The sequence below is a fragment of the Bos indicus genome, chromosome 3, assembly GCF_029378745.1.
Source record: "Bos indicus isolate NIAB-ARS_2022 breed Sahiwal x Tharparkar chromosome 3, NIAB-ARS_B.indTharparkar_mat_pri_1.0, whole genome shotgun sequence".
Taxonomy (NCBI): Eukaryota; Metazoa; Chordata; class Mammalia; order Artiodactyla; family Bovidae; genus Bos; species Bos indicus.
In genome coordinates, this window is record NC_091762.1 from 80,787,791 (window position 1) to 80,815,156 (window position 27,366).

The 27,366-nt window shown below is 44.6% G+C and overlaps 1 protein-coding gene across 2 annotated transcripts in view; it reads left to right on the plus strand.

The window, feature by feature from the left end:
• JAK1 (Janus kinase 1) overlaps positions 1-27,366 on the plus strand; it is a 139,515-nt gene that overhangs the window by 86,679 nt on the left and 25,470 nt on the right. For both annotated transcript variants that reach the window (XM_070786403.1, XM_070786404.1), the window contains exons 4-11: positions 3,386-3,509; positions 10,144-10,297; positions 13,615-13,778; positions 15,621-15,963; positions 17,695-17,880; positions 21,936-22,093; positions 23,958-24,081; positions 26,278-26,464. In XM_070786403.1, coding sequence (XP_070642504.1) covers positions 3,386-3,509; positions 10,144-10,297; positions 13,615-13,778; positions 15,621-15,963; positions 17,695-17,880; positions 21,936-22,093; positions 23,958-24,081; positions 26,278-26,464 — 1,440 coding nt within the window. The remainder of the gene's footprint in view (positions 1-3,385; positions 3,510-10,143; positions 10,298-13,614; positions 13,779-15,620; positions 15,964-17,694; positions 17,881-21,935; positions 22,094-23,957; positions 24,082-26,277; positions 26,465-27,366) is intronic.

Sequence of the window (27,366 nt, forward strand, 5' to 3'; positions counted from 1 at the left end):
AAGGAAGGACAGTGAAGCTGTGAACAACACAATCCTTTTATATATATATATATATATATTTATTTTTTTTTTAAGTGAGACTTGTCTTACTAAAGTTAGCCCATTGCCCTCAGAAGGTGGGAAGCCAAACTAACAAAATAAAGCCCTTTTCATTATCCTTTAAACTTGGGGTCATTGGCAGTTTTTGCCTACCTGCTTTTAAATGACAGGTGAAGTTAATTGATAGAAACTGAAAGGTCTAATCCACTTGGAGCTTGGTGATGGTTGTACAGCTTTGTAAATATATGAAAATTCATTGAATTATACACTTAAAATGGGCGAACTTTTTGGTAATGCAAATTTCAGTAAAGCTGTTTTTAAAAAATCAACTCATTTCATCATGGTGGATTCACTAGCTATGATGGCAGGTAGCCTGATCCGTTGCTTTACTTACATCATCTTTATTCCTCAGAGCAACTCTGAGGATTATTACAATGGGGGTAGCGGGGGGATTGTATGGCTGTTGCCAGAATAAGCTACCTTGTCTCAGAGCCAGCCTTGAGTTAGGTTTGTCTAGAAAACCCATTTTCTTTCTGATCTGTCTTTCTGCTTAAAATTCTTTAAATACCAGAGTTCAAATAAAAGGGGAGAGGTTGGTGTGACAGCAGCTTTAAAAGTATTTGTAATTATTAATAGCCAAACAACTAGATGTAGATTGGTGGTTCTAAGACATTTTTAAAAACATTTTTCCCCCTTTCTCTTAAGATTTGGTTTATGGTGTTTATTCTCTTAGACAAATGTCTTGCCATTAGCATAGCAGCTTTAAACCTTAGTTTGTTAGCAAGGATCGTTTGTGCAGAATTGTCAGGCTGCAGTTAGTGAGAGGTTGAGGAATTGCTGTTACAAGAGGTAAGAGGGAGAGCCTGTGAATCTGAAGACAGACTCAGCCCCTATATCCTGTTACTCTGAGCTCAGGGTCAGTTTGGGGCATCAGTTTTTAAGCCCAGTCTGTAGAGGATGCGGAGAAGGCGATGGCACCCCACTCCAGTACTCTTGCCTGGAAAATCCCATGGACGGAGGAGCCTGGTGGGCTGCAGTCCAGGGGGTCACTAAGAGTCGGATACGACTGAGCGACTTCACTTTCACTTTTCACTTTCATGCATTGGAGAAGGAAATGGCAACCCACTCCAGTGTTCTTGCCTGGAGAATCCCAGGGATGGGGGAACCTGGTGGGCTGTCATCTATGGGGTCGCACAGAGTCGGACATGACTGAAGTGACTTAGTAGCTGAAGAGGATGATTATTAGCTTTTGTAACCAACTCAGGGGATTGTTGCAGAAATTAATATATGAATATGAAATACCACAGATTCTTGTAGCTTTTATTATTATTATGGTACATGATGTTTTGGGGGCAGTATTCTCATTTTTTACCAATATGCTGCTGCCGCTAAGTCGCTTTAGTTGTGTCCAACTCTATGCAACCCCATAGACGGCAGCCCACCAGGCTCCCCCGTCCCTGGGATTCTCCAGGCAAGAACACTGGAGTGGGTTGCCATTTCCTTCTCCAATGCATGAAAGTGAAAAGTGAAAGTGAAGTCGCTCAGTCGCGTCCGACCCTCAGCGACCCCATGGACTGCAGCCTTCCAGGCTCCTCCGTCCATGGGATTTTCCAGGCAAGAGTACTGGAGTGGGGTGCCATTGCCGTCTCCGTTTTACCAATATAGATAGGATAGAGTTTTGTTCTTTTATCTCTCATGATTTTACCTCCCTCGGTAGCTCTATCTGGATTTGAATGCCAGTCTTGCATTTTACTAGTTAAACAACCTTGAATCAGACTAAATCTCAGAGTTTCTTTGTAAAATGGCAGAAATAATACTTAACCACAAGAGGTATTAGGAGAATTAAAAGGTAGTAGATGTAGAGTATGCTAGCCTGATGCCTGATACTAAGTCCTCAGTAAATGTTGGTACTATGTAGGTATCTTTGATCTTCTTTTTTTAAGTAGTGATATTGTCTGAATCAGACCTGGGATAGAATTGTAGACTTATCTGTTTGATTACAGATAAATTACGCTTCAAATACGTGTTTCATATTCAAATATGGATATCTATAAAGAAAAGCTGGGTTTCCAGAGCAGTCCACAGAAGCCAGTTTATGAATGAAAATCCATTGTTTACCTGAAATATAGTCCTAGTAATACTGGATCCAAAAGCCATTTACCATAGTTTCCAATGGAAAATGCTCTTTGAAGTTTAGCTCCATCTTCTCTGCTACATGGAGTAGTGTGACTCTGAAGAAGTAACTCCCAAATAACTTGAGAAACGGAAGTTGAGGTATTCAGCAGAAGCATGAAGAAGCCAAGAAACCTGTAACTACTTAGTGTATGCATAGGAGAGAGTCCCTGCCTAGCTGGGCAGGGTCCGTGGGGGCCCCCGTCAGTGTCCATCTCTCTCCACGCATCTGCGTTGGGAATCAAGTGCCAGCTACCTCATGTCCCCCCCGCCCTCCTTTTTTTTGTTTGCCATACAAGTTCATTGTATCTTTGTTTGAGGCCTGACCACACATGAAAATATCAACAATAATTGATTATTTGTAATCATTCTCCCACCTTCTCCCACACTTTTAGATTACAGGTGTGTGTAATTTTAATCATGGGCTCAGAAGTTGAGTGGAAAGGTACTTTCCTGGCTTCATCGTCTCCCTAATCTCTTCTAACATCCTTGCATCAAAGGAGGTAGTTAGTTGAATAGGGAGGCAAGGCCACCTGTGGTCAACAGTTATGCTCTTGCTAGTTGGCTACTAGTAAAAAATACTTCAATAACTATACAGAGTACTTTAAAAGTGTATAATGGTAATAGATTTTAATCACTTTGGTTATTTATTCCAACACACAATTCACACACTACTGCCAGGAACGTATTTGCATGTTTAATGTGTAATCAGAGTATGTTAGAACTGCTTAAACACAGTTTAGGAGTGTAGGAGATAGATCAAGGATTTCTCAAATTCTAAGAGTGCTTCTCACTGTGATTAGCAAGGTGGAAAACAGGTGGAGTCTGGGACTCTCTCAGATGGCCTTTTTTTCTTTGAAGCAGAATTTGGTAAGACTGTCACAGACACTGTAATGAGAAATACTATTAGACTTTTATTTTTAAATGGTTTTTTACCTGGTTTGCCAGGCGCTATAGTCCATATTCCTGGGGAGCCATAATTTTTTATTATTATGTTTAAAACTGCCTGATTGTGCATGGTTCAAGTTGTATTTAGCTCTAAGAGGATGCAAATATGACCTGGATTCTTTTTGAATGAGAGAATTGCTGGTCTTTGCATATGTGGTGCTTTGGAAAAAGATGGCCAGATCTCTCTGTCTTTAATTTTTTTGATCCATTCTTTACTTTTCCCCAGGTATCTCTCCTCTGTGTCACAACCTCTTTGCCCTGTATGACGAGAACACCAAGCTCTGGTATGCTCCGAATCGCACCGTCACCGTCGACGACAAAACGTCACTCCGGCTTCACTACCGGATGAGGTATGGTGCCTGCCCGTCTCCCTTGTGCAGTGGCGCCCGGCGGTTAGCCTGGAGGCCTGAGTCACTTACCAAGAGGCAGTGTAGTCATTTTTGTAATCTGTAAGTTTTGTATTTGCTTGCTGTGAGAAAAGACTTCTTCAGTATTTGGAAAACAATTCAAGATGAGTTTGATCACCTTCCTCTGCTGCATTTTAGAAAAGAAATCATTAAAAAGCAGAGGGTATTTTGAATAGAATTAGTACCTTACAGCAGAGTTTTTCATTCAGCGAATTATGGTTATGAGTTTAATTTAGGGAGTTATGACCAGAAATTTTTTTAGAGAGAGAGATGGATGAGAATAGATAATATCAGCATATATACATAACCTAAGAATATTGTTTTTATTTTTATTTATTTATTTATTTTTTAAGAATATTGTTTTTAGATCTGTAGTTTGAGATTAATCTGTATGTTCTAGGTCATGGTATAATAAAATGTTTCTTAATATATAATCCGTATGTATTGGCTCGTTGTATAATAAGGTGTTTCTTACTAGAGAGCTTGAGAAACACTGCTAAAGTGGAAACCTAGAAATCCTAGCTTGGTCTTGTTCTAAAGAGGTAGGTGTTTCAACCCACTGCCTGAGGACTTTGGTCTAGTGGGGCTATAATTTTTCTTCTAGTGAATATTTTATCTTTCCTCCCATATTGTAGACTTTGTGAAATGTCACATAGTCTCCTAAGGTGGCATAGTCAGTACTTCATCACTATAATCTCTTGAGTTTATAAGCATGTTTGAAATGTATGTTGAATTGGAAGTATGTTTATGAGATACTAGTTAACCACAAGCTTCCCTTTAGCTCAGTCAGTAAAGAATCTGCCTGCAATGCAGGAGACCCAGGTTCGATTCCTGGGTTGGGAAAATTGTCTGGAGAAGGAAATGGCAACCCACTCCAGTATGCTTGCTTGGAGAATCCCATGGACAGAGGAACCTGGAGGGCTGTAGTCCATGGGGTCACAAGAATCAGACACAACTTAGCAACTAAACCACTTACCACCAGTTAACCATAGGTTCACAATGTATTTAGCAGAGAAGCTAATAAATAGGGTGAATCCTTTTTGAAAAGAATCTTAACATACCCAGAGGGGATTAAGTCAGTGAGTTGGCTCAGGTGCTACTGGAATGCAGGGTCATGTAGAACAGCCTGGGGATCTCAGAGGCTCTCCACAGTACCTTTACTGCTATTTCCATTGATGGGTCAGTAGAGTTATTACCATTCTGCAGTGGCTGGGTGTTTTTCTCAGCGGAAGCTGAACCAGATGTACGTTCTTTGATAAGCATCCTGGGCTGACTTTTCTCCTCCCTCCTCACTCACCCTCGGTCTGACCTTGAGAGGTGTGTGTCATGAGAGATTTCATGCCCCAGGTTTAGGGAAATGTTCGTCCCACCCAGCTGAGCCTTCTGGCTAAATTTGGATTTATTTTTCAGAGTGTAATCCTGTTTCTGTGGCCTGGGGGTTGGCTCTGCAACCCAACATTGAAGCATGTATTTGTAGCTCGGAGTCTGGGAAGGAGGCTTGTCACTCAGTTCTAGTTCTTTCCCTCTAGGTTTTTAGACTCAGATTCTAGAATGATAGAATATGGGACTTGGAAGGGACTTGAGTTTGCCTGATTCAGCTCTTCCTGTTTTTTAGGGGGAAACTGATGTCCAAAAAAGACAAGTGAGTTACTCAAAGTTACATACATAATGACTCGTTTTGTTAGCACTAGAATCCTCTTGGTTGGTCATGTGAATGCCTCATGATGAAAAGCTGTCTTTCACAGCTCCCCATTTCTGTTGGGAATTCCCAGGTGGTACTAGTGGTAAAGACACCCACCCCAACCCCCATCGCCAGTGCAGGCAATGTAAGAGACCCAAGTTTGATCCCTGGGTTGAGAAGATTCCCTGGAGAATGAAATGGCAACCCGCTCCAGTATTCATGCCTGGAGAATCCCATGGACAGAGGAATCTTGTGGGCAACAGACCATGGGGTCTCCCAGAGTTGGATACACACACACACGTTCCCGTTAGCTGCCAGGAAGTTCACGGCTGCCTCAATTTCGGCAGCTTGACTTTGTACCTGACATTGCGCTTCAACAGGATATTGCCTTGTTACCACAAACTCTTTGAACTTGGAAAGATCCCACCCTAAGCTAAGACATTTGCATTACAACAAACTATATAATTTTGAAACCTCATCATCTCACCACTAAAGAAGGTGTAATATGAAAATAAATGTTGGTGACTATTTCAGTGGAATCCCAGCTCTATTTGGGGCAGTATTTTTGTATTTTAATTATAGTTTTCTGCTTTCAGATAATTTTTTAGCTATCGTTTTATGATTTAGCTTAATATAAGACAAACATATTCTTTATTCCTTTTAAGAAAATCTAAATGAATTTCACTATCCATTAGTCAGATTCTATAGAATCTGACTCTAAACTCTAAAGAGAGTTTGTTGTATATAATATCTGTACATAAGCTTAGACTATGTAATCATCTGTAGTATAATTTTCTCAAAAACTTACAAGGAAGGCATATCTCTCATTGATGGGTCTATCTGTCTGATGATCCCTTCCTCCCTCCTTCCTTCCTGCAGTATTCTTCCACATCATTCTGCAAAGGAATATAGTCCATTATCATACTACATTTATTTAGGTCATCCTTAATTTTTTTCCATTAGCATGTTGTAATATCAGGAATTGGTGGCCCAGGTTTAATAATTAATTATGAAAGGAGTGTACAATTTCTATCTTGAGGGTACTTACTGGTTTAGTCTTAATAGTGATTAAGTAGGTGTTGATTTTTTTTTTTCCTTGAAACATTTCCGTTGTTACACTTATTATATGTTTTTCTTGAAGTATAGTGAATTTGTAATTTGTTTCATATGTATAGCGTAATGATTCGATCTATTTTTTAAAAGATTTACTTATTTTACTTTCTGGTTGTGGTGGGTCTGTGTTGCTGCATGCAGGCTTTCTCTAGCGGTGAGTGGGGGGCTACTCTTTGTTGTGGTGTGCGGGCTTCACGCTGCAGTGGCTGCTCTCATTGTGCAGTGCTGGCTCTAGTCACTCGGGCTTCAGTAGTTGCGGCCTGAGCCCTCAGTAGTTGAGGCTCCTGGGCTCTTAGAGCAAAGGCCCAATACTTGTGGCTCACAGGCTTAGTTGCTCCATGGCATGTAGAATCTTCCAGATCAGGGATTGAACTGGTGTCCCTTGCATTGCAAGGTGGAGTCTTAACCATTGGACCACTGGGGAAGCCCTGCGATTCAGTATTTTTTATTTAATTTTATTTAAAGTTATTACAAAATAATGGCTATATTGCCCTGTGCCACATAATATATCCTTGTTACTTATGGAAGATGTTGATTTTGGCAGTCACTAATCTAAAGGTTTTTTTCATTTTAGTGTCTTGTTAAATAGAGAGCTATCAGTCTCTAACTACAGGCAATTTCCAGAGAGCCAGCCTTGTTTTAGGCTCCCTTCAGCCTTTCTGTAGTGAAGACGTTGTACGTTGCCTTATCTTGTTGAACATCTTACCAAAAGGATTCCAAGGCAAGGCTGGTCTCACAGCACTCAAAGACGGCAACCTTGGAAAATGTCCTCGTTCAGTCCCAAGGTGGTATGCTGGGTGCGTGGCTCTTTATCATAGAAACTCAGCGGGGATGTGGGAAATCCATAGTTCCTACTGGTTCAGGGAAAATCTGTCATCAATTCTGCTGTTTCAGACAGCTTCCTCTACCCTTGACATCCCTTTACCTCATTATCCCAAGTAATCTTCCATGCGTGCTGCATGCTAAGTCTCTTCAAAGAGTCATGTCCGACTCTTTGCTACCCCATGGACTGGGGCCCACGAGGCTCCACATGAGAATACTGGAGTTGGTTGCCATATCCTCCTCCAGGGATCTTCCCGACACAGGAATCGAACCCTCATCTCTTAATGTCTCCTGCATTGGCAGGCAGGTTCTTTACCACTGGCGCCACCTGGGGAGCCCAGAAGTGGAAATGTTAGTTGTTCAGTTGTGTCTAACTCTTTGCGACCCCGTGGACTATAGCCTGCTAGGATCCTCGGTCCATGGGAGTTTGCAGGCAAGAATACTAGAGTGGGTTGCCATTTCCTTTTCCAGGGGATCTTCCCAACCCAGGGATTACACCCGCATGTCCTGCACTGGCAGGTGGATTCTTTCCCACTGCACCACCTGGGAATCGTATCTCTTTGTGAGAGGACTGCTTTGAGCCTTTGTGTATGGAGAGCTTGGCACATAAATAGCACTTGGAAGCTCTAAGTTACTGTCTTCATCATCCTATTTAGACCTCTCACCTGTCTCCTCCCAGGCAGGACCACCCAGAACTTATAGTAGATCATTAGCTTGTTGTATGAATGATGAGAATGCTCCATTTTGGATTTCCCTCAGTGGTCCGAGGAGTCCGCCACGGCCTTGTCCCTCTTTTTCTGTCCCAGCTTCAGATTTCCTGCTTAGCCGCTGGGGCTGGTTCACCTCTTACTGTCTGTCTGCCCAGGGCAGCCAGTCCTAGAGGAGTCCTCCTGGCCTGTGCTCTGTTCTGCCCTTGAAGAGCAGGCTTCTCAGCCTGGGGGCAGCATGGATGCCAGCTTCTTGGGCAGCTGAGAGCTACAGGCTTCTACTTTCACGTGGGAGGGTATAGATGGGGACAGTCTTGTAGCTGCAGTTATGCTGCATGTGGACTCTGTAGATATATGGCTTTTTTCTGCCTGAGAGAGAGATGCCAAAGGCCACAGTCAAGTTATTAGTCACTTCGGTAAGTTACATAAAAGACGGGTTATAGAGAATCACTGGAAAGTTGTAAAATGTTGATTTTACCTTTAAAGTAACTTCTTACCCATCCTTCCCATTTTAATGACTACTTCTTGAATTAGGTCATTCATTTGCTGTTCATACATCCAACAAGCGTGTATTAAGCACCTGTTCTGTGCCAGGCGCTGTGGATTTAGTGATGAGCAGGACGGCTGAGGCCTCTGCCCCACGAAGCTCACGGCGTTGCCCAGGTGGTTGCCGCGGGAACCTGTTGTCTCTCGGCCTCTCTCGTTTCAGTCCATCTTCCAGGCAGATCCTGCCTCTCGTTGGTTTGGCTCACGGTCTTGCCTCTGCCTTCTGTGCCTGGTCTAGACTCCATAGCCTGCCTGGTGTTTGTTTAGTCTAGTCCCAACGCCCTTCCCAACCCTTTACCCTTCCCTGCCACTGCCCCAGCAGTGGGGGCAGCTTCTCCCTCCTTGGTCCTCCATTGAATCTTACTCGAGACTCTCATGTTTAAGAAAAACTTAGCTATGAGGCACAGTGCCTAGGGTTCACAGTGTTGTTAGGTCCCCACAGAAGTGTTTTAATTTCATTTAAGTTAAGAAAAAAAGAAATCCAACCTGGATTATATTCAACTTTATACCACCACAGTTGTTATATTTATATTTACCTGTAATATTTTTGTTATGGAGGAAAGGAAAGCTGTGTGAGGTCCATGGAAGTCACCGTGTAGCCCTGTCTGTGAGATGTGCCCTCTGGTCTGCTGCTTTGACATGACTGTTGAATTTGCCTGATTGCCTCTAGACAGGGGATTCACAGCAGGCAGGGGCTGTGCCTGAGAACCGCTGGCCTTCCAGAGCCTGGCCAGGTCCTGCATGCCCCACATTCTGCCAGGATAGCTTTCTGACAGGTGCATGGGTTCAATGGCAACTCCTTTTGAGGAGTAGATTTTATTTGTTCCTTCCTCATGCTATCATGGTTTATCCTCAGCACATGGGCATGTCAAGGGAGAGAGACCCAGGGACCTGCTGAGTCTGTAACTTAAAGCTGTCCTGGATCAGTTTGGCTTACTCACCTTCATACCTTCCAGAATCCCTGGTGTTTCTGTTATAGGTGGCAGAGAAAAGAAGTAGTGGAGAAAACATGCTCTTGATCTTAGGTCACCTACTCTCTTGGAACCTCAGTTTTCCTCCTCTATAAAATGGAAGTGGTGAAACATAACTTGTACAATTACTGTAACCATTAAGTAGCATATATAAAGTGTTCATTAGGTCAGGGTACTGCAGCTGATGCTTGAAATAGTGTGCATGTATTTCTTCTGTTTTAAAACTTTGTTCATTGTAAGATAAAGTATCAGTAACAGCAATCTGAAAAATAGGAAACACTGCTATATTAACTGTATGTCTTAACTGTGTGATGAAGCTAGATTTCAGAAATATTAAACTGAATGAAATAGGTCTTGGGTTCAAGGTAGGCTGGCATCATAAAGGTGGAGCAAGTGGCTGGGCCAACTTCTAGTTCTAGTCAGCAGTGTTTTCCTGTTTAGGAAGACATAGTGGAAAGTCAGAGGTGCTATCTCCGTGATCTTAAGGAAGTCACCTTATCTCCTTGAGTCATAGGCGAGGTTCCAGCAGGATGCTCTTCACAGAGTGCAGTAAGAATGAAAGAAAAGGACCTTATAAACAGTGAAGTGCTTACCCAGATGAAAGGTCTGTCTGTTTGCTTACTTCTCAGGGAAGTTTAGCCTGCGGCACTGATCACCCTGGGTAGAACCAGGACTCCCCTCCCATGCATGCCAGGGTCCTCTTTCCCATGATTAACCATCATCTTCCTGCCTTTCAGGTTCTATTTCACCAACTGGCATGGGACCAACGACAATGAACAATCAGTATGGCGACATTCTCCAAAGAAGCAGAAAAACGGCTATGAGAAAAAAAAAGTTCCAGATGCAACACCTCTCCTTGACGCCAGCTCGCTGGAGTATCTGTTTGCTCAGGTAAGACGTTTGGGCCCAGGGAAGCCTGGAGTTCGTGGAGTGGGTAAGACATGGCAGGGGTCAGATTCCCTGGTGCAGCCGACCGTGGTGGCCGCTTAGATGCTTTATGACCTGTTCCGTGGGTCGTTCTCGCCAGCCTGGACTTGCTCCCGGTGAGGGGAAGGGAAGGCAGTTCAGCATCCAGTGGGGGCTGGTTATCCACTTGTGGGCCTTTCCCCATCCCTTGTTCCCCCAACCCCATTCAATTCCTCTCTGTGGTGCCTCTGCACCGAGAGCAGAGGGGAGCTCTAAGTGAGGGATGGTGTCATTGAGCAGGGTTGGTCATGAAGGTGCTTCTCAGCAGTCACAGAGGGCAAGGAGGTGGCTGCTCTGAGTCATAGCGGTGGTGAGTGGAATGGTTAGACACTAGAGAAAAGCCAGAAAGTGAAGTTCAAGTCACCCGAATTATATTAACTTGAGATAACTAGCATTTTTATTTGTGTGCTTCCTGATTTTATCATTGGAGAAGGCAATGGCACCCCACTCCAGTACTCTTGCCTGGAAAATCCCATGGACGGAGGAGCCTGGTAGGCTGCAGATATGTACCATGCACTCGTAGTATCTGAAAATATCTTATTCGGAGTGTCTGTGTACTTCTTGCTAAGCTGCTGCAGATACTGTGGTGAGCAAGACAGACATGGTCTCTGCAAGCCCCAGATATTTAATTGAATTGGACAAACAAAACAAGCAGATAAAATGATACATAGATAATACACAAGGAATTGTGAAAAGTTCTATGAACGAAAAAGCTTTTGTTGTAAGGAATGTGGGGAGGGAGGTTTGAATGGGGAGAGCTAATTTAAATAGTATAATCAGAGGTCTCTCCAAAGAGGTGGCATTTGTACTGAACTTTGAAGAATAAAAAAGTGTCTGCATTTCTCAGGGAGCAGTAGGGAAAGTATTTCTTTGGAGAGGAGCAAAGTTTTTCAAAGGCAGCACTGTTGACACTTGGGGCTGGATGATTCTCTGCTGTAAGGCGCTGGGCACTGTGGAATATTTACGTGCACCCCTGGCCTCCCTGCTCCTTGGGTGCCAAGTAGCATCATCGTTGTGGCAGTAGAGTTGGAGGGAAATGGATGGATCTGCGATTAATTTTGGAGGTGGACTTGATGTGACTTGCTGTGAAGTTGGATGTGAAAGGTTGAGGGTGGAAGCATCGAAGATGATTTTGAGATTTGTATTTTGGGCAATGTCTGACAGATAATGGAGTGATTCCCTGCATAGGAAAGAGTGGATGCAGCAGGTTGGAAAAGGGGGGATGGAAACAAGGAGCTCTCTTTCAGAGATACCTGTGAGATATGCAAGTGGAGATTCCTGGTAGGAAGTTGAGTATGATACTGGAATCCAGAGGAAAAGCCAGCCTTCATTTAACTAATCATTGTTTCTAAACGTTTTTGGTTTTTTGTCCCCCTGTTACACTATCACTGTTACAAAACAGCCTCAAATATATTTCTGAATATGTGTTCTCCTTATTATTTCCTTAGGATGTAGTGTTTCACATTTGGGTTTTGTGTCACAGTCGTCATCTGCTATACAGCTTTAGTTATTGATTGCACTTTCCATAACATATCTGAGGAGTGGCCTCAGAGACTGCAGAGAAGTGAAACAGCACAGCCCTGGGCAGATACTGTGTGGAAAAAGTAAAGTGAACCGGCGATTTTCACATTGGCCTTTTTGAATCCAGCCTCCCAGTTTTACACATATTCATGTCCGAGATTGATTCTTTTACTTTTTTGGAAGAAAAAGTGTAAAGAAAGAGTGCCCCATACTTCAGGAGTGAGTATGACATTAGAATCTGACATTTCAGAGCTTCGGGAATGAATTACTTGAGGTAGTTGTACAGTGATGTTTACAGAAAATCACAGCCAGATGAAACAGTTTCGAATTTTGTTCTCTTTCACACACACTGCTGACAGAGATGATTGTTGTTGGTCCTAAGTAATTTATAGAAGCAGTCAGTGTCCTATTCTCACTGACAGAAACCAGCAGTCCTGCCTTGAAAAAAGGAGAACGGCAGCGGTGAGAACCCTTCATCCAAAACCCATTAAAGTTGCTTCAGGGAAAGCGAGTGTCTTCCTGATGTAGGACCACCACCCCAGACTTCATGTCTGCCTCTTTCCAAGCTGGAGAAGGGCTAACAGTCCCTTCCTGAGAGCTTGGTCCACTTGCAGTCGGTGAGAAGAGACCGAGTGTGACTGTGGCTCCGTGTTGCAGAGCCGCAGCCCTGTAGTCACATCTGGTCTGATACCCATTGCTCTCCACCCCTCACCACACGCACACACTCATGAGGTCCTCGGTGCCCACAGGGCTATGTCTTTATACTTGTGTTTGGTTTTGGTAACTACTTGAGGTTATGTATTTCCATTTGTTCTTCTTTCTTTTCTGGAGTCTCCATGAGATCAGGGATGTGGTTTGGTCTGCTGCTAGCACCTTGAATATCTGGCCCATAATTAGTTCTTGTTAGTCAATAATTACCAACTGAGTGAGTGATGTTATTTAACCTTTTGGTGCCTTAGATTCCTCATCTGTTAGGCAGAGTTGGTGGTGGTAGCATCCCCCTCATAGGGCTGTTGTAAAGATTAAATGAAATAGTGAATGAGGAACCTCGCACAGTGCCTAGCACTCAGGGCAGGGCTTAATAAAGGGGACTGAGCAGTGATGTTATTGTCATTACTCTGTACAAGACAGGTACATATTGGCCGCTGCTTTTTAGTTTTCATTTTTGTTTTCTGAAGCCCTCATGGACTCTTGGAATGTGTGGCATACCTCCATGAGTGAGGGGTTGTATTTTGAGGATGCGTTTCACTATTAGAAACTTTAACAGCAGATGTTGAAAAAACTCACATGTGGTCATAACCCAGTGTAGAATCTGGATTCCTTCTCCTTTCTGTAAATCTACATCAGGAGGGAGGTGGGTGCTCAGTTCATTGTGGAGCTAACAAATGATCAAACCCCAGCCAGCTGTCACCTCCCATGCCCTGGTGCAGTCCAAGCCTAGTACATGCTACTTTTTACCATCACTTCCATGGGAAGCCCTGTGGAGGGGCTTCATGACTTTTAAAGGAATGAATTAACCTGGGGAAAACATTTCCCAAGCCCTTTCATACCCAACTGTTGAGAAAGAGGTGCCAGGGAAACTAAATCTCATTAGTCTCATTGCTGTACTGCATTTTGGGTGGCACTTCCCTGTGTGGGGAACCTTCCTCCTAAGATCAGAAATGTGGGCGGATGCTTAAAACTTAAGTGGTGATTCATTTCTTCTCATCTCTGTTCCAAAGGGACAGTATGATTTGGTCAAATGCCTGGCTCCCATTCGAGACCCCAAGACGGAGCAGGATGGGCACGACATTGAGAACGAGTGTCTTGGGATGGCCGTGCTGGCCATCTCCCACTATGCCATGATGAAGAAGATGCAATTGCCAGAACTCCCCAAGGACATCAGGTAAACCTTCCTGCTGGCTGAAAAACTGATTGTGGGGATGATGTTATTTTTATACATTCTCATACACCTCAGTGGTTGGCTGACTACTGCCTTCTGCAGAGCCAGCTTTTTTTAAGAATATTTATAATAAAAGGTAGTACAATTATCATTGTGTCCTGAATTGGAATGTTGGCTGACGACCTCAGAAATGTGTACTAGGGTGAAAGTTCTGGGCTGGGTCGCCAGTCAAATGAGTGGCCCACATGCCCTCCCCCTTGCTCTCTGCCCATGCTGGGCATTGGCATCTGTCCCTGCACTTTTTCCTTTTGTGCTGGATCTGTCCTAAAATCCTTCTTGATGTAGCTCTAATGCAGCTGCTATCATTTCCAGCCTGTACTGGTTCACTGGAGAGCTGTTAATTCCAATGTGAAGCACGATCAACTGTTACCTTAAGAAAATTATATTTACTTAAAAATTATCATTTGCAAGCAAGTCCTTCTGAAGGAATATTCAATCTGTATAACTTCCACCTATCTATGAAATACTAATATAATTTTTATTTTATTTTTTTGGCCACCCACCCATCATGGGGGAAATCTTAGTTCTCCAGCCAGGGTCAAACTGATGCTCTCTGCAGTGTAAACACAGTCTTAACCATTGGACCACCAGGGAAGTCTGGAAATATACTTTTTAAATCAATGCACTATTATGTCTGTCCCAAGACAGTCACTTTAAGAGGGGATTATTTCTAGCAGTGTTATTTGTGATAGGTGGCATGCGCCTTCTCGTAAGGCTACATCTTGTGTCTCCCTGCCCTTGCCCAGAGTCTGGAGCAGATCACAAGGTGCTCCTCAGAAATGCAGGGACTGGTGAGACACATGCTGCGCTGTTTTCTCCTGTTTCTGTGGCGCTTGCTCTGGGGATCTCTGTATTTTTGCATGAGGCTAAAGTTAAAAATAGCTTTCCTCTGACCTTCCCCTCCGTTACATTAATCTAAAAAAGAAGTTACAGTATTTGTTGGGGACAAATTTCAAGCTCCACAGTTTTCCGCTGTTGTGAAACTATCAGTGCGGCAGGGATTCCCCTGTGCTGGGTGCTTTCTCAGGCTGAGTCTCCCCACTTGTTTTACCGCCAGCAGACTTGCTCTCTTTTTTCTCGGGTGTTCGTACCCCTCTTAAAGCTGGGTCTTGTTCTCACAGTGTATCCATTTGCTGTGATTCTTAGTCATAGATACTCTCTCATTAGCACCTGGATGGTTAACTAATCTTTCACTTTATCTGTTGATCCATTTAATGTATCTGGGACATTTGCACACAGCAAACACTAGGTCTTTTGTATTTGATTAGCTTTTATGTGTTTTTCCTATTTCTTATAAAGGCAACCTGTGATCTTTATAGAAAAACTGTCAAATAGATGTGCAAGTAGAACGTGTGAAGCATCTGCCATCACTCTTGACACCTTCCAGGTGGCTTTCTAACCGCTGAGGTTCTGGCTGAACCTTAGCAACAGTGTGTTCATGTGAACGCAGTGTACGTGGGAAGGAACAGTGACGTTAGCAAACAAAAACACAAAGCTGCCATTTTGCTGCCTGCTTTTGTGACCCAGAAAATCTGATGATTCCTGTAGGAATTTCCATTTCAGTAAAATCTATGGAACAGGTACTTGTCTCTCTTCTTTCAGTCCCTGTTCACCTCCATCTCCCTATGATTGTCATCCTGAGTTTTACTCCAAGACCTCTGGGAGTAGAACCTTTCTCATTTGGCAACACAGAGAAGGAAGGGTTACAGGCTTACGTTTGTTTCTGAGCTATTCTGCTAACCTATACATAAAAAAGAGATTTTTTTCTTTCAAACTTTCTTTTAGCTACAAGCGATATATTCCAGAAACATTGAATAAGTCCATCAGACAGAGGAACCTTCTCACCAGGATGCGGATAAATAATGTTTTCAAGGATTTTCTAAAGGAGTTTAACAACAAGACCATTTGTGACAGCAGCGTGTCCACGCACGACCTGAAGGTGAAATACCTGGCTACCTTGGAAACTTTGACAAAACATTATGGTGCTGAAATATTTGAGACTTCCATGCTACTGATTTCATCAGAAAATGAGATGAATCGGTTCCATCCAAATGATAGTGGAAATGTTCTCTGCTATGAAGTGATGGTGACTGGAAATCTTGGAATCCAGTGGAGACAGAAACCACATGTAAGTGCCGACAGGGGCTGGTTAGAACATCCTGTGTCACGTGGTGTGTTCTGTGTATTCTGTTGGTATTATTTCTTTGCATGTTCATCACGCCTGTCAGCTGAGTTTGTTTCATGGGCTAGAGAGAGTGTATCATTCATCTTTTATTGTGTCCATGTAGCAGTAGATCTAAATAAATATTGAGTTCTGTAGGGAAATAGAGAAATGTAGCATATTGCAATATGTAATAATATAGTAATAGCAGACATTTACCAAGTGTTTACCATGTACCAAGTACTTTTCTAAGTAATTTTCATGGATTAACTCACTTATTCTTTAAATTTATGAGAGATACTACCATTTCCCCTACTTTATAGATGAACAGAAAGAGGTACAGACAAGCTAAGAAATTTGCCCAAGGTCGTAATTAACTAATAAGTGATTGTGCCAAGAATTGATTTTAGGTCTTTGGCTCCATGAAATAGGGTAATTTTTCTTGCAATTTGGAACTTCTTTTTGAAGTGTTTATTGAATGAGGCAATAGACCAGATTGGTTTAAAAGCATGGGTTTTAAAGCTAAATAGACCTGGTTCACATCCTAGCTCCACTGTTTATATTTACATGGCCTTGGGAGGGTTACTTCATATATAGTCACATATTCATTATTCATCTATAAAAAGGTAACACTTACTGTACTACCTTATAGTGTTGTTGAGAAAACTGTCATTTAGCATAGACTTATGTAATAATAAATGGTGTATAATAAATGCTCAATAAATAATTATAGCTGCTATCATCATTATTTGGGCTTCCCTGGTGGCTCAGACAGTAAAGCGTCTGCCTGCAATGTGGGAGACCCAGGTTCGATCCTTGGGTCGGAAAGATCCCCTGGAGAAGGAAATGGCAACCCACTCCACTACTCTTGCCTGGAAAATTCCATGGACAGAGGAGCCTTATAGGCTACAGTCCGTGGGGTCACAAAGAGTCGGACACGACTGAGCGGCTTCACTTCTTCTTCTACTACTATTGATGTAAAGGTGAAATTTACTTTCTACTCCTGTTTTATTCTCATGCTAAAATAATGCCAAACACTTAACAAGCACTTTCTGTGTAGTATGGGTACTATTATTAAGAACCTACCTTCTGCTCTAAGAACCCTGTGAATACATAAGATCTCTGTTTTATGGATGGGTAAATGCAGGCTCAAAAAGATGACCTAACTAGTTAAATAACTGGCAGAGTCAGGATCTTATCCAGATCTCTAGTCTCCAAGACTCTGCTACACAAAATATGTAAGCTTGTACAGACACGTATGACTCCCCAAGTTATCCAAGCATGGGATTCATACCTGCCCTTGAAAATTCCAACTTGATTATGGCTGTCTAGTCAAGATAGTCAGTGGTAGATTCTAAAAGGAGAAAGCCCATGCTCAGCTGGGGGGACCTGATTGTAGATGTACGTCTAGCGGGCAGTTATTTCCGTTCCTGAATTTGCTTGTACATTACAGATTATGTTAAGAGTTTAGTCAGTGTGTCCTTTAAGGTCTTTTCCAGGGGTAGGGTCCTAAGAATCCCTGGTGGGACCTGAATAAGCCCATGGGTGCTGGCTCTCCCAGTTCCTCCATCAGTCCAGGCACTCTGGCTTTCTCTTGCTTGGCTGCAAGGCCCTATGTTCTTTTGCCAGGAGAAAATGAGAAATGCCAGGAGAAAATGAGAAAGCTGGCTTCACCCTGTCGCTTATGCATTTTATCAGATTGTTCCTGTTGAAAAGGAAAAAAACAAACTGAAACGGAAAAAACTGGAAAATAAACACAAGAAGGATGAGGAAAAAAACAAAATCCGAGAAGAGTGGAACAATTTTTCTTACTTCCCTGAGATCACTCACATTGTAATCAAGGAGTCTGTGGTCAGCATTAATAAGCAGGACAACAAAAAAATGGTAAGTTTCCTCCAGAAGTGATTCGGCCGGGGTTTGGTGCTGGGAGGGGACTTTGCTGAGGACAGTTATGCAGCACGTGCTCTTCAAGGTTCCTGTCCCCAAGAGAAAATCTTGTAATCATCTTATTTAAGCCAGAAAGTCCCTGTTGCTGACATTGACATTATCAGTGTCTGTGTTTAAGTTACCTGAGTGCGTTCTAGTGCCTTTCTTTGTTCTTCAAATGAAAACAGGATTTGTTATCCTCCCAAAGATATTTCAGTATCAATATTCAGTTCACAAAAATTAGTGGATTTGAAAAAAAATTTGGTGAGTGAGGGTTAGCATTTTCTCCCAAGGGCTCCTGCACGGCCCCCCTGCTGAGTTGGGTGGGTCACCTGGGATGAGGTCGGTGGGAAGCCCCGCTTTGCACTTGAGTGGACTGTTGGGCCGGTGGCTGTGGCCACAGTTACAGTCCTCGTCATGGTGTCAGGCACACCCAAGTGACTCTCGGACAGAGGAAGGAGTATTCAACTTCACTTCCTCTTTTCTGGTATCACTTGAGGACATGATCTAGACAGGCAGGCCAGTTTGGCAGGGGAAGTGGGAGCCCAGCCAAAACAAACATGTTTGTGTCAGGGAAGTCACGGCCGACTGCTCGTGGAAAGGACAGGATGGTGAGACACAGTGCTCCGTGCAGTAGAGGTGGTCACCTAGGGAAGTACCGTGTTTTGCCTGAAATTGGCAGATTTTACTGTGTCAAAATCCTAACACTCAGTGCTGGGAAAGAATCTGGTGATGCAGTTTAGGACAAGTGGTCATCCTTTTCTATCTAGAGTAATTAGTCTTTTGGATATACCTTTTGGGAAAGCAGTTTGATTTGTTATGTTTAGTCGCTTAGTCGCCTCTAGCTCTTCGCAACCCCGTGGACTGCAGCATGTCATGCTTCTCTGTTCTTTACTGTCTCCCAGGGTTTGCTCAGACTCATGTCCATTGAGTCGGTGCCATCCAGGCATCTCATCAGCCTTCTCCTCCTGCCCTCAGTCTTCTCCCAGCATCAGGGTCTTTTCCAGTGAGTCAGCTCTTCTCATCAGGTAGCCAAAGTTTTGGAGCTTCAGCATCAGTCCTTCCAGTGAATATCCAGGGTTGATTTCCTTTAGGATTGACTAGTTTGATCTCCTCGCTGTCCAAGATAACATGTATTAAAAGGCTTGAAAATATCTACATATCCCTCCATTCAGGAAATGAGGATCTGTCTTTCAGAAACAGTGAGATGCAGGCAGTGGGCGATGAGTGAGAATGTTTATCCCAGCAGCAGTTACTGTGTCAAAAATGCTGAAACTAACCTGCACATATGATTATAGGAAAACGAGAAAATAAAATACAACTCATCTGAGAAGTAGAATATTAGGTAAACAAATTGCTGAATTTTTAAAAATCTGGAAGAATGCTTCATAAATGGAAAAAAGCAGAATATGAAACTTAATGGAACCAATTTTGTTTTAAAAAGTTTAAAGCATGCACATGCTGTTAGGAAAATAATCAAATATTAACAACTATTTGTTTATGATGGTATTATGAGTGATTTTAACTTTTAATTCTCCCTATCCTCCCTTTTTTCAAAATAAAGATACATTGATTGCCTAAGAAAACTGTAGTAAAAATGTGATGGAAGACATAGAAGAGCCCAGATAGATGTTAGTGGAAACATGGAAAATGGCAAGAGGGAGAAAACAGAAATAAATGCTATTTATTCAGCATATTTGGAGAAGAAAATGGCAACCCACTCCAGTATTATTGCCTGGAGAATCCTGTGGACAGAGGGGCCTGGTGGGCTGCTGTCCGTAGGGTTGCACAAAGTCAGACATGACTGAAGTGACTTAGCAGTAGCATCAGCAGCATTCAGCATGTTATAGACATAAAGTCATATTGTCAGGATTTCAGCTGCACTTCCAGTGGGCAGTCTGAGACTTCAGGAGAGCTGTAGAAACTTGCACAGGGTCAGCTCCAGCCTGTACTGATTTGGGCTCCAAGGTGTCCTCTCCCTCGCGGACTCCGTAGTGAGGGAGAGCTTGGCACATCTGTGGTCTGGCTGTTCCAACATGGGCAAACCCTGGAGACATGGCCGAGAAGAAGGAACAGCAGCCAGTGGGTGCAGGCTTTGAGAGCCTTCCCTGTCCTGTCCTAGCTGACAGTCAAGGGCAGCACCCAGATGGCGCGCCTGTCGTCTAGGCCAGGGCTCACCCTGGCCACCCGGGCCCACCCAGGCTGGCGGCTCTGTGCCAAGCTGCAGTGCTTGTGGGGCTGGGGGAGGCGAGAAAAAACCCTTACTTGATCTCCTCGTTACTTTTTCTTTTACAAATACGAGGCCTGCTATGCGCCAGGTACTTCCTGTTGTAAAGACTTTGCAAATACGAACTCTTTTCATTTTCTTATTGACTGTATGAAGTGGGTATTTTATTATTCCCATTTTACGAAGGAGGAATCTGAGGCACAAAAAAGCTAAATAACAGCCAAGGTCATACAACTGTGACATTAAATCATTTGAAATTGCTGATATTTGATAATTTTTGACAAAAAATGATGATTACATATGCTTAAATATACATAGAAACACTGAGGTTTGAACCCAGATAAACTGGCTCCTGAAGCTGGTGGGTTAACCCTGTGTAATGCTTTTTCTCATTTATCTCATCCCCCATCCCTTCCCAGCCATGGGATTTCCAAGCTGTATTTTGGTTGCCGCTTTCAGGAAAGCATGATGCGACCATGTTATCAGATCACATCTTGATTTATCTCTTCTGTCTGCATCTTCTTGACATCTCCCCTTTGTATTCAGACTTCTGCTTTCAGAGAACTTAGACACTTACATGGTTTCATTTGTATGGAGTTGGGTGAAGGGCTACCCAAGCCAGACTGTCTTGCCTTTGCTCTTTGGGGCTCTGCAGGGAGATGCTGGGTCACACCTTACGGGAAGCCCACTTAGCACAGAGCCTCCTTCCTGATCACGATCCCTATGGTAGTCCTGCCCTCTCTTGGCCTCCTTGGCTCACAGCCCCAAAGCAGCTTTCCTTTGGCATCATAGCTAACTCTCATTATAAGCCCTTTACCTCCATTCTGCTGGTTGCTTATATCCCTCTGCCCGCACCCGTTCATCGGTCTCGTCTCTGCTTTTCTCTGCCACCAGCCTTTTCTTTCTCCATTGTTATGGAAAGAGTGTTATACTCCAGTGTCGTTTTGCCCTTCTCTTAAGGCTCCAGTGTGTGTTAATGTTAGTATTTTTGTGAGCCAAAGCTCTAAATCACGGCTTTATATACCTTCCTTCATCAGATGTTCCTGGTTGACCCCACAGTTCCAACTCAAATAAACGCTCATCTCTGCTCAGGGTTATAGGATTAAGACAAAAACCTCACCTGTCTTTACCTCGGAGCATTTTTCTTCCTTCCATGAAAACTCCCTCCCTCCTCCTCTTCTCTCTTGCCTTTGCCTCTCCCGCTGTGAGTAATACTGGGCCTCCTCCAGACCCTCAGAGTTCCCTAATCTCACAACCTCATCATTGTGTCCGGGACCGTTCCTGAATTAAAATCCAGAGTTTCACCTTCTGAGCCAGCTCTGGATGGGATAAAGCACCTGTGCCTCTTTCTTTTTCTATAAGCAGGAATAATGTGTAGTGCCAGGACCAGGGTACCACCTGCACACTCTCTGTTCTTCCCGCCTCCACTCTTTTATGTTGTTGCCACCTTGAATCAGCCTTCCTCTTCCATCTGGTCCCAGGGGCAGCTTCTCCATGGTCTCATGTCTCCCACACAGCTGCCTGTCCCCTGCTCCCCCTATATACACTATTCTTCATCCAAAAAAAGGTTTGAGGTAATAGATAAAAGAGTGTGGTGAACAGTCAGAATCGTTTATAAATGCAAGGGTGCAGTTACTGTCAACAGAAGGAGCTTCCCTGCGGGGTCATGCATCCTCCATTATGTTGAACATGAATATCTTCTCACTGTGTACCTGCCCAGAGACTCAGCTGCTGCTTGAGATGGCAGGCGTGTGATGTAACCATGGGCATTTCTGCTCTCTTGCAGGAACTGAAGCTCTCTTCCCACGAGGAGGCCTTGTCCTTCGTGTCCCTGGTCGATGGCTACTTCCGGCTCACGGCAGACGCCCATCACTACCTCTGCACTGACGTGGCTCCCCCATTGATCGTCCACAACATACAGAATGGCTGTCATGGTCCAATCTGGTTGGTTCGATAACTTTTCCAGTTATCTTTGGTGTGAAAAGAACAAAGAGGTGAAGGGGAGGGTGGCCTTCTCAGGCATGGGTGTCATCAAGCATTAGGCTGAGCACTTCCTTGGTGCCCTTGACTGTCCCTGCCATCCTGGCCAGGCCTTCCCGTCACCTCTTCTCCGTTATGTGGGTGTCCTCACAGTTGAACCCCTCACCTCTCCATAGCTGACCCAGAAGCGCTATACATCCTATCTCCTTGCTGTGCTAAACGCTCTGGGTGATGCGAGAAAGATAGCGCATAGATCTCCTCAGCAGATGGTGTAGTGAGAAACAGAATCCCGAGTGGGCTTGTCCTCCGGTGCCAGATGCACAGTGAGGGTGACCAAGCCTCAGTGCTGGAAGGGCTTTGCTGGGTGTCTCGTCCCACCTGTATCTCAGACACCTCTGGTGATGGCGCCCCTAGTGCTTCACAAGGCAGCGAGAAGCTTGGAGCTCTGCAGACTTGCTCACCCTTCTGATGGGGAGTTGAGGTCTGCCTCCTTGTAGGTTCTGTCTACTCATCTGAGTTCTGCAGTTTGGAATGGTAGGAATTCAACTTCCTCTTATCCATGACCGTCCTTCAGGAAAAGGAACACAGCTGCTAGGTTTCTTCTGAGTCTCTTCCAGACCACAGTGTATCTGTGGAAGCACCTCTTCAGCCACCTTTTGCACGAAGCGGTCCCCACCTTCTTCCCGATCCTGGGTGCCTTGTGGACCGGCAGTTTGTCAGTGGTATGGTCCCAGCATGGAGAGGCTCTCACACACACAGAATTGCAGAGCAAGGGCTGAGCTTTATAATAAAGCATGGCCCTCAGATATCTAACTATAGTTAAGCGTCAGGGCTGTGGCACCTGCTTCTCCCCTTAGATTGGAAAGCCCTCCCTCCCGAGTCCATACACCCACCACTTCCTTTAGGGTCACTCACATGTCACCTTATTGGTGAAGTCTTCCCTGACCACCTTATATAAAATAATGACACCTCTTCCCCCTCTGTACCCGACCCTCCCTGACTCCTTCAGTCTGCTTTATTTGTTTTCAGTGACGTTTATTGCCTCCTGCCACGTTCAGTTTATGTACTTTGATTCTGTCTGCCTGCGCTTATCACCCGATGACTTGGAGCCCTTGGTGCCCTTTTAACACAGATTGACCACACAGCCCCCTTACCAGCCTCATTGAGCAGAACTCACTGCATGTAGTAACCTCACGTGTGGATTTATTGAGCAGCTGTTTGTTCACTGCATCCTGTTGTGCGAGACTCTTCCGTCCTGGGGACACAGGAGTGTCGGACAGGCATGTTTTCTACTCACAGCCTTTCAGTTCTCGTTGATTTCTTTATTCAGTGTTTATTTCTCAGTTATTCATTTATCTATTGATAAGTGATATGATAAGCTGCTATGAGCCAGGCATGCTCTGGTTATTGTGGATACAGCAATGAACAGGACAGCCCCAAATTCCTGCTATCCTGAGGCTCACGTTCCAGTTGTGCAGCCTGGGATGGTGGTGGAGGGACCCCTACCACAGCATCGAGGCAGCTCCACGTCCCAGCCTTGGGGGAGCTCTTCTGGCCAGAGTGGAGACGGTGTGTGTGGGGAAGTCGGGGATGGGTGGGCTCAGGGCCTGGGGCAGTGGGCTGAGCCCCCTTCTTGACCTTGGAGACCTGGTCTGTTTTGAGGCTTCTCAGCACCTCAGCCTGCCTCACATCTTACACAGGAGAGGATAGGACCCAGGCCAGGTAATACGAGGGGACAGCAGGCTTGAGGCCTCTGAGGGTGTGGGTGTCCGTGGGGCTTGGCGTGCTTCTGTTTGGTGTGAGCTCCCTCTCTGCCTCTCTCTCCTAGCACGGAGTATGCCATCAATAAGCTGCGGCAGGAGGGGAGCGAGGAGGGGATGTACGTGCTGCGGTGGAGCTGCACCGACTTTGACAACATCCTCATGACCGTCACCTGCTTCGAAAAGTCTGAGGTCAGCTTGGGGGCTAGCTCGGGCCGCGCGCAGCCCACCCAGGAACTTGCGTGGTGAGGGGCGGGAGTCAGAGGCCTGGGCCCCTGAGGAGCCCCCGCAGTTCTGACGCGGGCCGCCTGCTCTCCCAGCGGAGCCCACTTGCAGGCAGTCGACCCTTTGGTCCTCAAGACCCTTTGTTTCTTCCTTCAGGGGACCCACAGCAGGGTTCTCTGTGCTCTGGAAGGTGGAATGTGGCCAGAAAACGAGCTCACACAAAGCACCCAGGGGCTTAAAGTGATTTATTTTATACTCGGCTCTATCACAGACCCGAGCTCCGTCTGTCTGTGGCCTTCACTGGTACAAACCAGCACCAATAAGACCTATTGGAAACCTGACCTAACACAGTTTTCCCCAGATGGAAGCTGCAGGCATTTTACCAAATTGCTGTCCTGCATTTTAACAAGATTTCTGTTAATGACTCAGGTGTGGTTGGAAGCTGGGAATGATGTGAGAGAAATCCTAATATTTTGGCTCAGGTAGAAGCTGAATTCCTGACTTGGCCTCACTAAACCACAGTGCTTTGTGATTCATGTAATTTTTTAAAAAATACAAGGAATGGACTACTTTAAAAGAGAGAGTTTTACAGAATTAGTCCACATAAATACACCGGTGTTGACTGGGTTCACCATGAGCTGTGAGAACTGAGGTGGGGGAGGGGCCAGCAAGGTGAGAGTCAGCGTATGTGTTACTGCAGGCCTCGGACATGGGAGGAAGAGTACAGGACAATCCCTGGGGCTGGACTCAGTCAGGAGTGGGGGAGGAAGTGGTGGAAGGAACCCAGTGCTGCCAGAGTCCTGGGCGAAGTCTTGAGGGGCTGCTGCTCGCCTGGGGTGCTCCTGGATGCTGCGGCCTTGGGGCTGACACAGGTGCAGTGGCTCAACACCTGGCAGGCCTGTTGCCTTGGCAGGATTCCTTTCTTCTGCATTCAGTCAGTCTCTGGAGGAAGTTTTATGTTTTTACCAGGGATGGGAGCATGAGACGGCCCAGCCACCTTTGCAGGTGGAATTGACCTGGGCTGTACCGAGAATGTCAGTGATTCAGTCCCATTTTCAGGTTACCTGGGGAAATCTGGAATCAGAGATGGGGTCACTTCTACTGTTTGCTTCAGCTCAGCTGACATTGTGCTGAGCACTTTATCTGTATATTCTCATTTAAGCCTTACTATAGCCCTGTAAGATAGGTTGCATTATCCCGTTGCACAGATGAAGAAACTGAGGCATCAAGATGTTAAAGATCTTGTCTTAGTTTACACCATAAGCAGATCTTTCTGGCCCTCATTCGAACCACTCAAATAGTGTTCTTTGTACAAAAGTTCTCATGAAGGAAAGCTTCTGTTGTACTTCCTCTCTGGGGCACCATGCAACCCGGAAACGAGACCAGACAACTGTCTCCCACGTCCCCACAGGTTCTTAGAAGAGCTCAGTTTGAGGGAGTCCTGGATACATTTTGCTGTAGTACTTATTTCATATGTAATAATATTTGCTAACCTCTATTGAGTACTTGCTGTGCTATGCTTAGTCGTGTCTGACTCTCTGCGATCCCATAGACTGTAGCCAGCCATGCTCCTTGTGTCCATGGGGATTCTCCAGGCAAGAATACTTGAGTCAATTGCCATGCCCGCCTCCAGAGGATCTTCCCAACCCAGGTCTCCCACATTGAAGGTGGATTCTTTACCTCTGAGCCACCAGGAAAGCCCCTATAAAGTGCTTACGTTTTTACATGCACCTTGCCATATAACCGTAGCCACAGTACTGAGGTCGGTGTTTTCATGGAGTTCATTTTAAGTGCCAAAGTGAAGTGATACTCTTGTGGAAATCATTGCTGTGTGAGACTGTTTCCTTGGTGTTATTAATAACTCCCATTTGTCAGCACCTTCTCCTGGATCTCCCTTATTACATATTTCTAATATTATTATTATTAGATAATATTATATATTATTAGATAATATTTACCTTTATTAGATATTATTTAATTTACATGTAATAAGCTTTTCATTTCTAAATAACTTTAGATTTACAGAAACGTTACAGAGATAGTATGGAGCGTCTGTTTGCCCTCCACCTGGCTTCTCCTATTGTTAACATCATACATACCCAGGAGAGGTTTGCCTGACCCCTTTTAAAACAAATTCTTTCTGATCATTTTCCTAAATGGCAGGTGCTGGGTATCCAGAAACAGTTCAAGAACTTTCAGATCGAGGTGCAGAAGGGCCGCTACAGCCTGCATGGCTCGGACCGCAGCTTCCCGAGCCTTGGGGACCTCATGAGCCACCTAAAGAAGCAGATCCTGCGCACGGACAACATCAGCTTCGTGCTGAAGCGCTGCTGCCAGCCCAAGCCCCGAGGTCAGTGCCTCCGAGCCAGAGGCGGGCTGCACCCCTCGCCACGCTCCGAGCCCAGGCCAACCGAAAGGCACTGGGCGCGCTGAGGAAAGTGGTTCTTGCGCCACAACTTCTGGGTGTTTTTCATTGGGTTTTGTTACACGTCTGTCCCTGGTTCACATCCTATTCCTCGGGCGTCAGCATTTTCTGTAGAAAAGACATACACCTTTTCTCAGTGTCTCAGTTAAGCTGCAGAAAGAGGCATGTTTAGGATTAGTAAGCAAGAATTTTTTTTCTTCCTTTTGATAAAATGTCCTGAGAGTTCCCCTATCAGTGGTTTATATGTCAGTCTGAGAAATGGTCCTGGCACATCTTCTGTGGGCCAAGGATTATGTTAGAGGCAGAGAAATGCACACGACGCAGTCCCTATGCCCCAAGGGATTCCAGCCTAATACAAAAAAATGTTATAGATAAATGAGGCCACTGCAGCATATGATCATCAGCATAATACACACACACATATTAAGCCCTGGGGTTGCAGAGGAGAGGATGGTCAAGATCCCTGAGTCACATGGTGTGGATAGCTACACAGAGGAGGTGCATCTTGAGCCAAGTGTGGATAGTGAACAGTGCTGCCAGTTAGCTAAGGGAATTCCCAGCACGCGTGTGCAGGGCAAAGCAGAAAGCAGATGTAGACACTGCAGAAAAGCAGTAGAGGGCTAAAGTGTTCGTGACATTGTACAGGAGACAGGGATAAAGACCATCCCCAAGAAAAAGAAATCCAAAAAGCAAAATGGCTGTCTGAGGAGGACTTACAAATAGCTGTGAAAAGAAGAGAAACAAAGAGCAAAGGAGAAAAGGAAAGATATACCCATTTGAATGCAGAGTTCCAAAGAAGTGAGGAGAGATAAGAAAGCCTTTCTCAG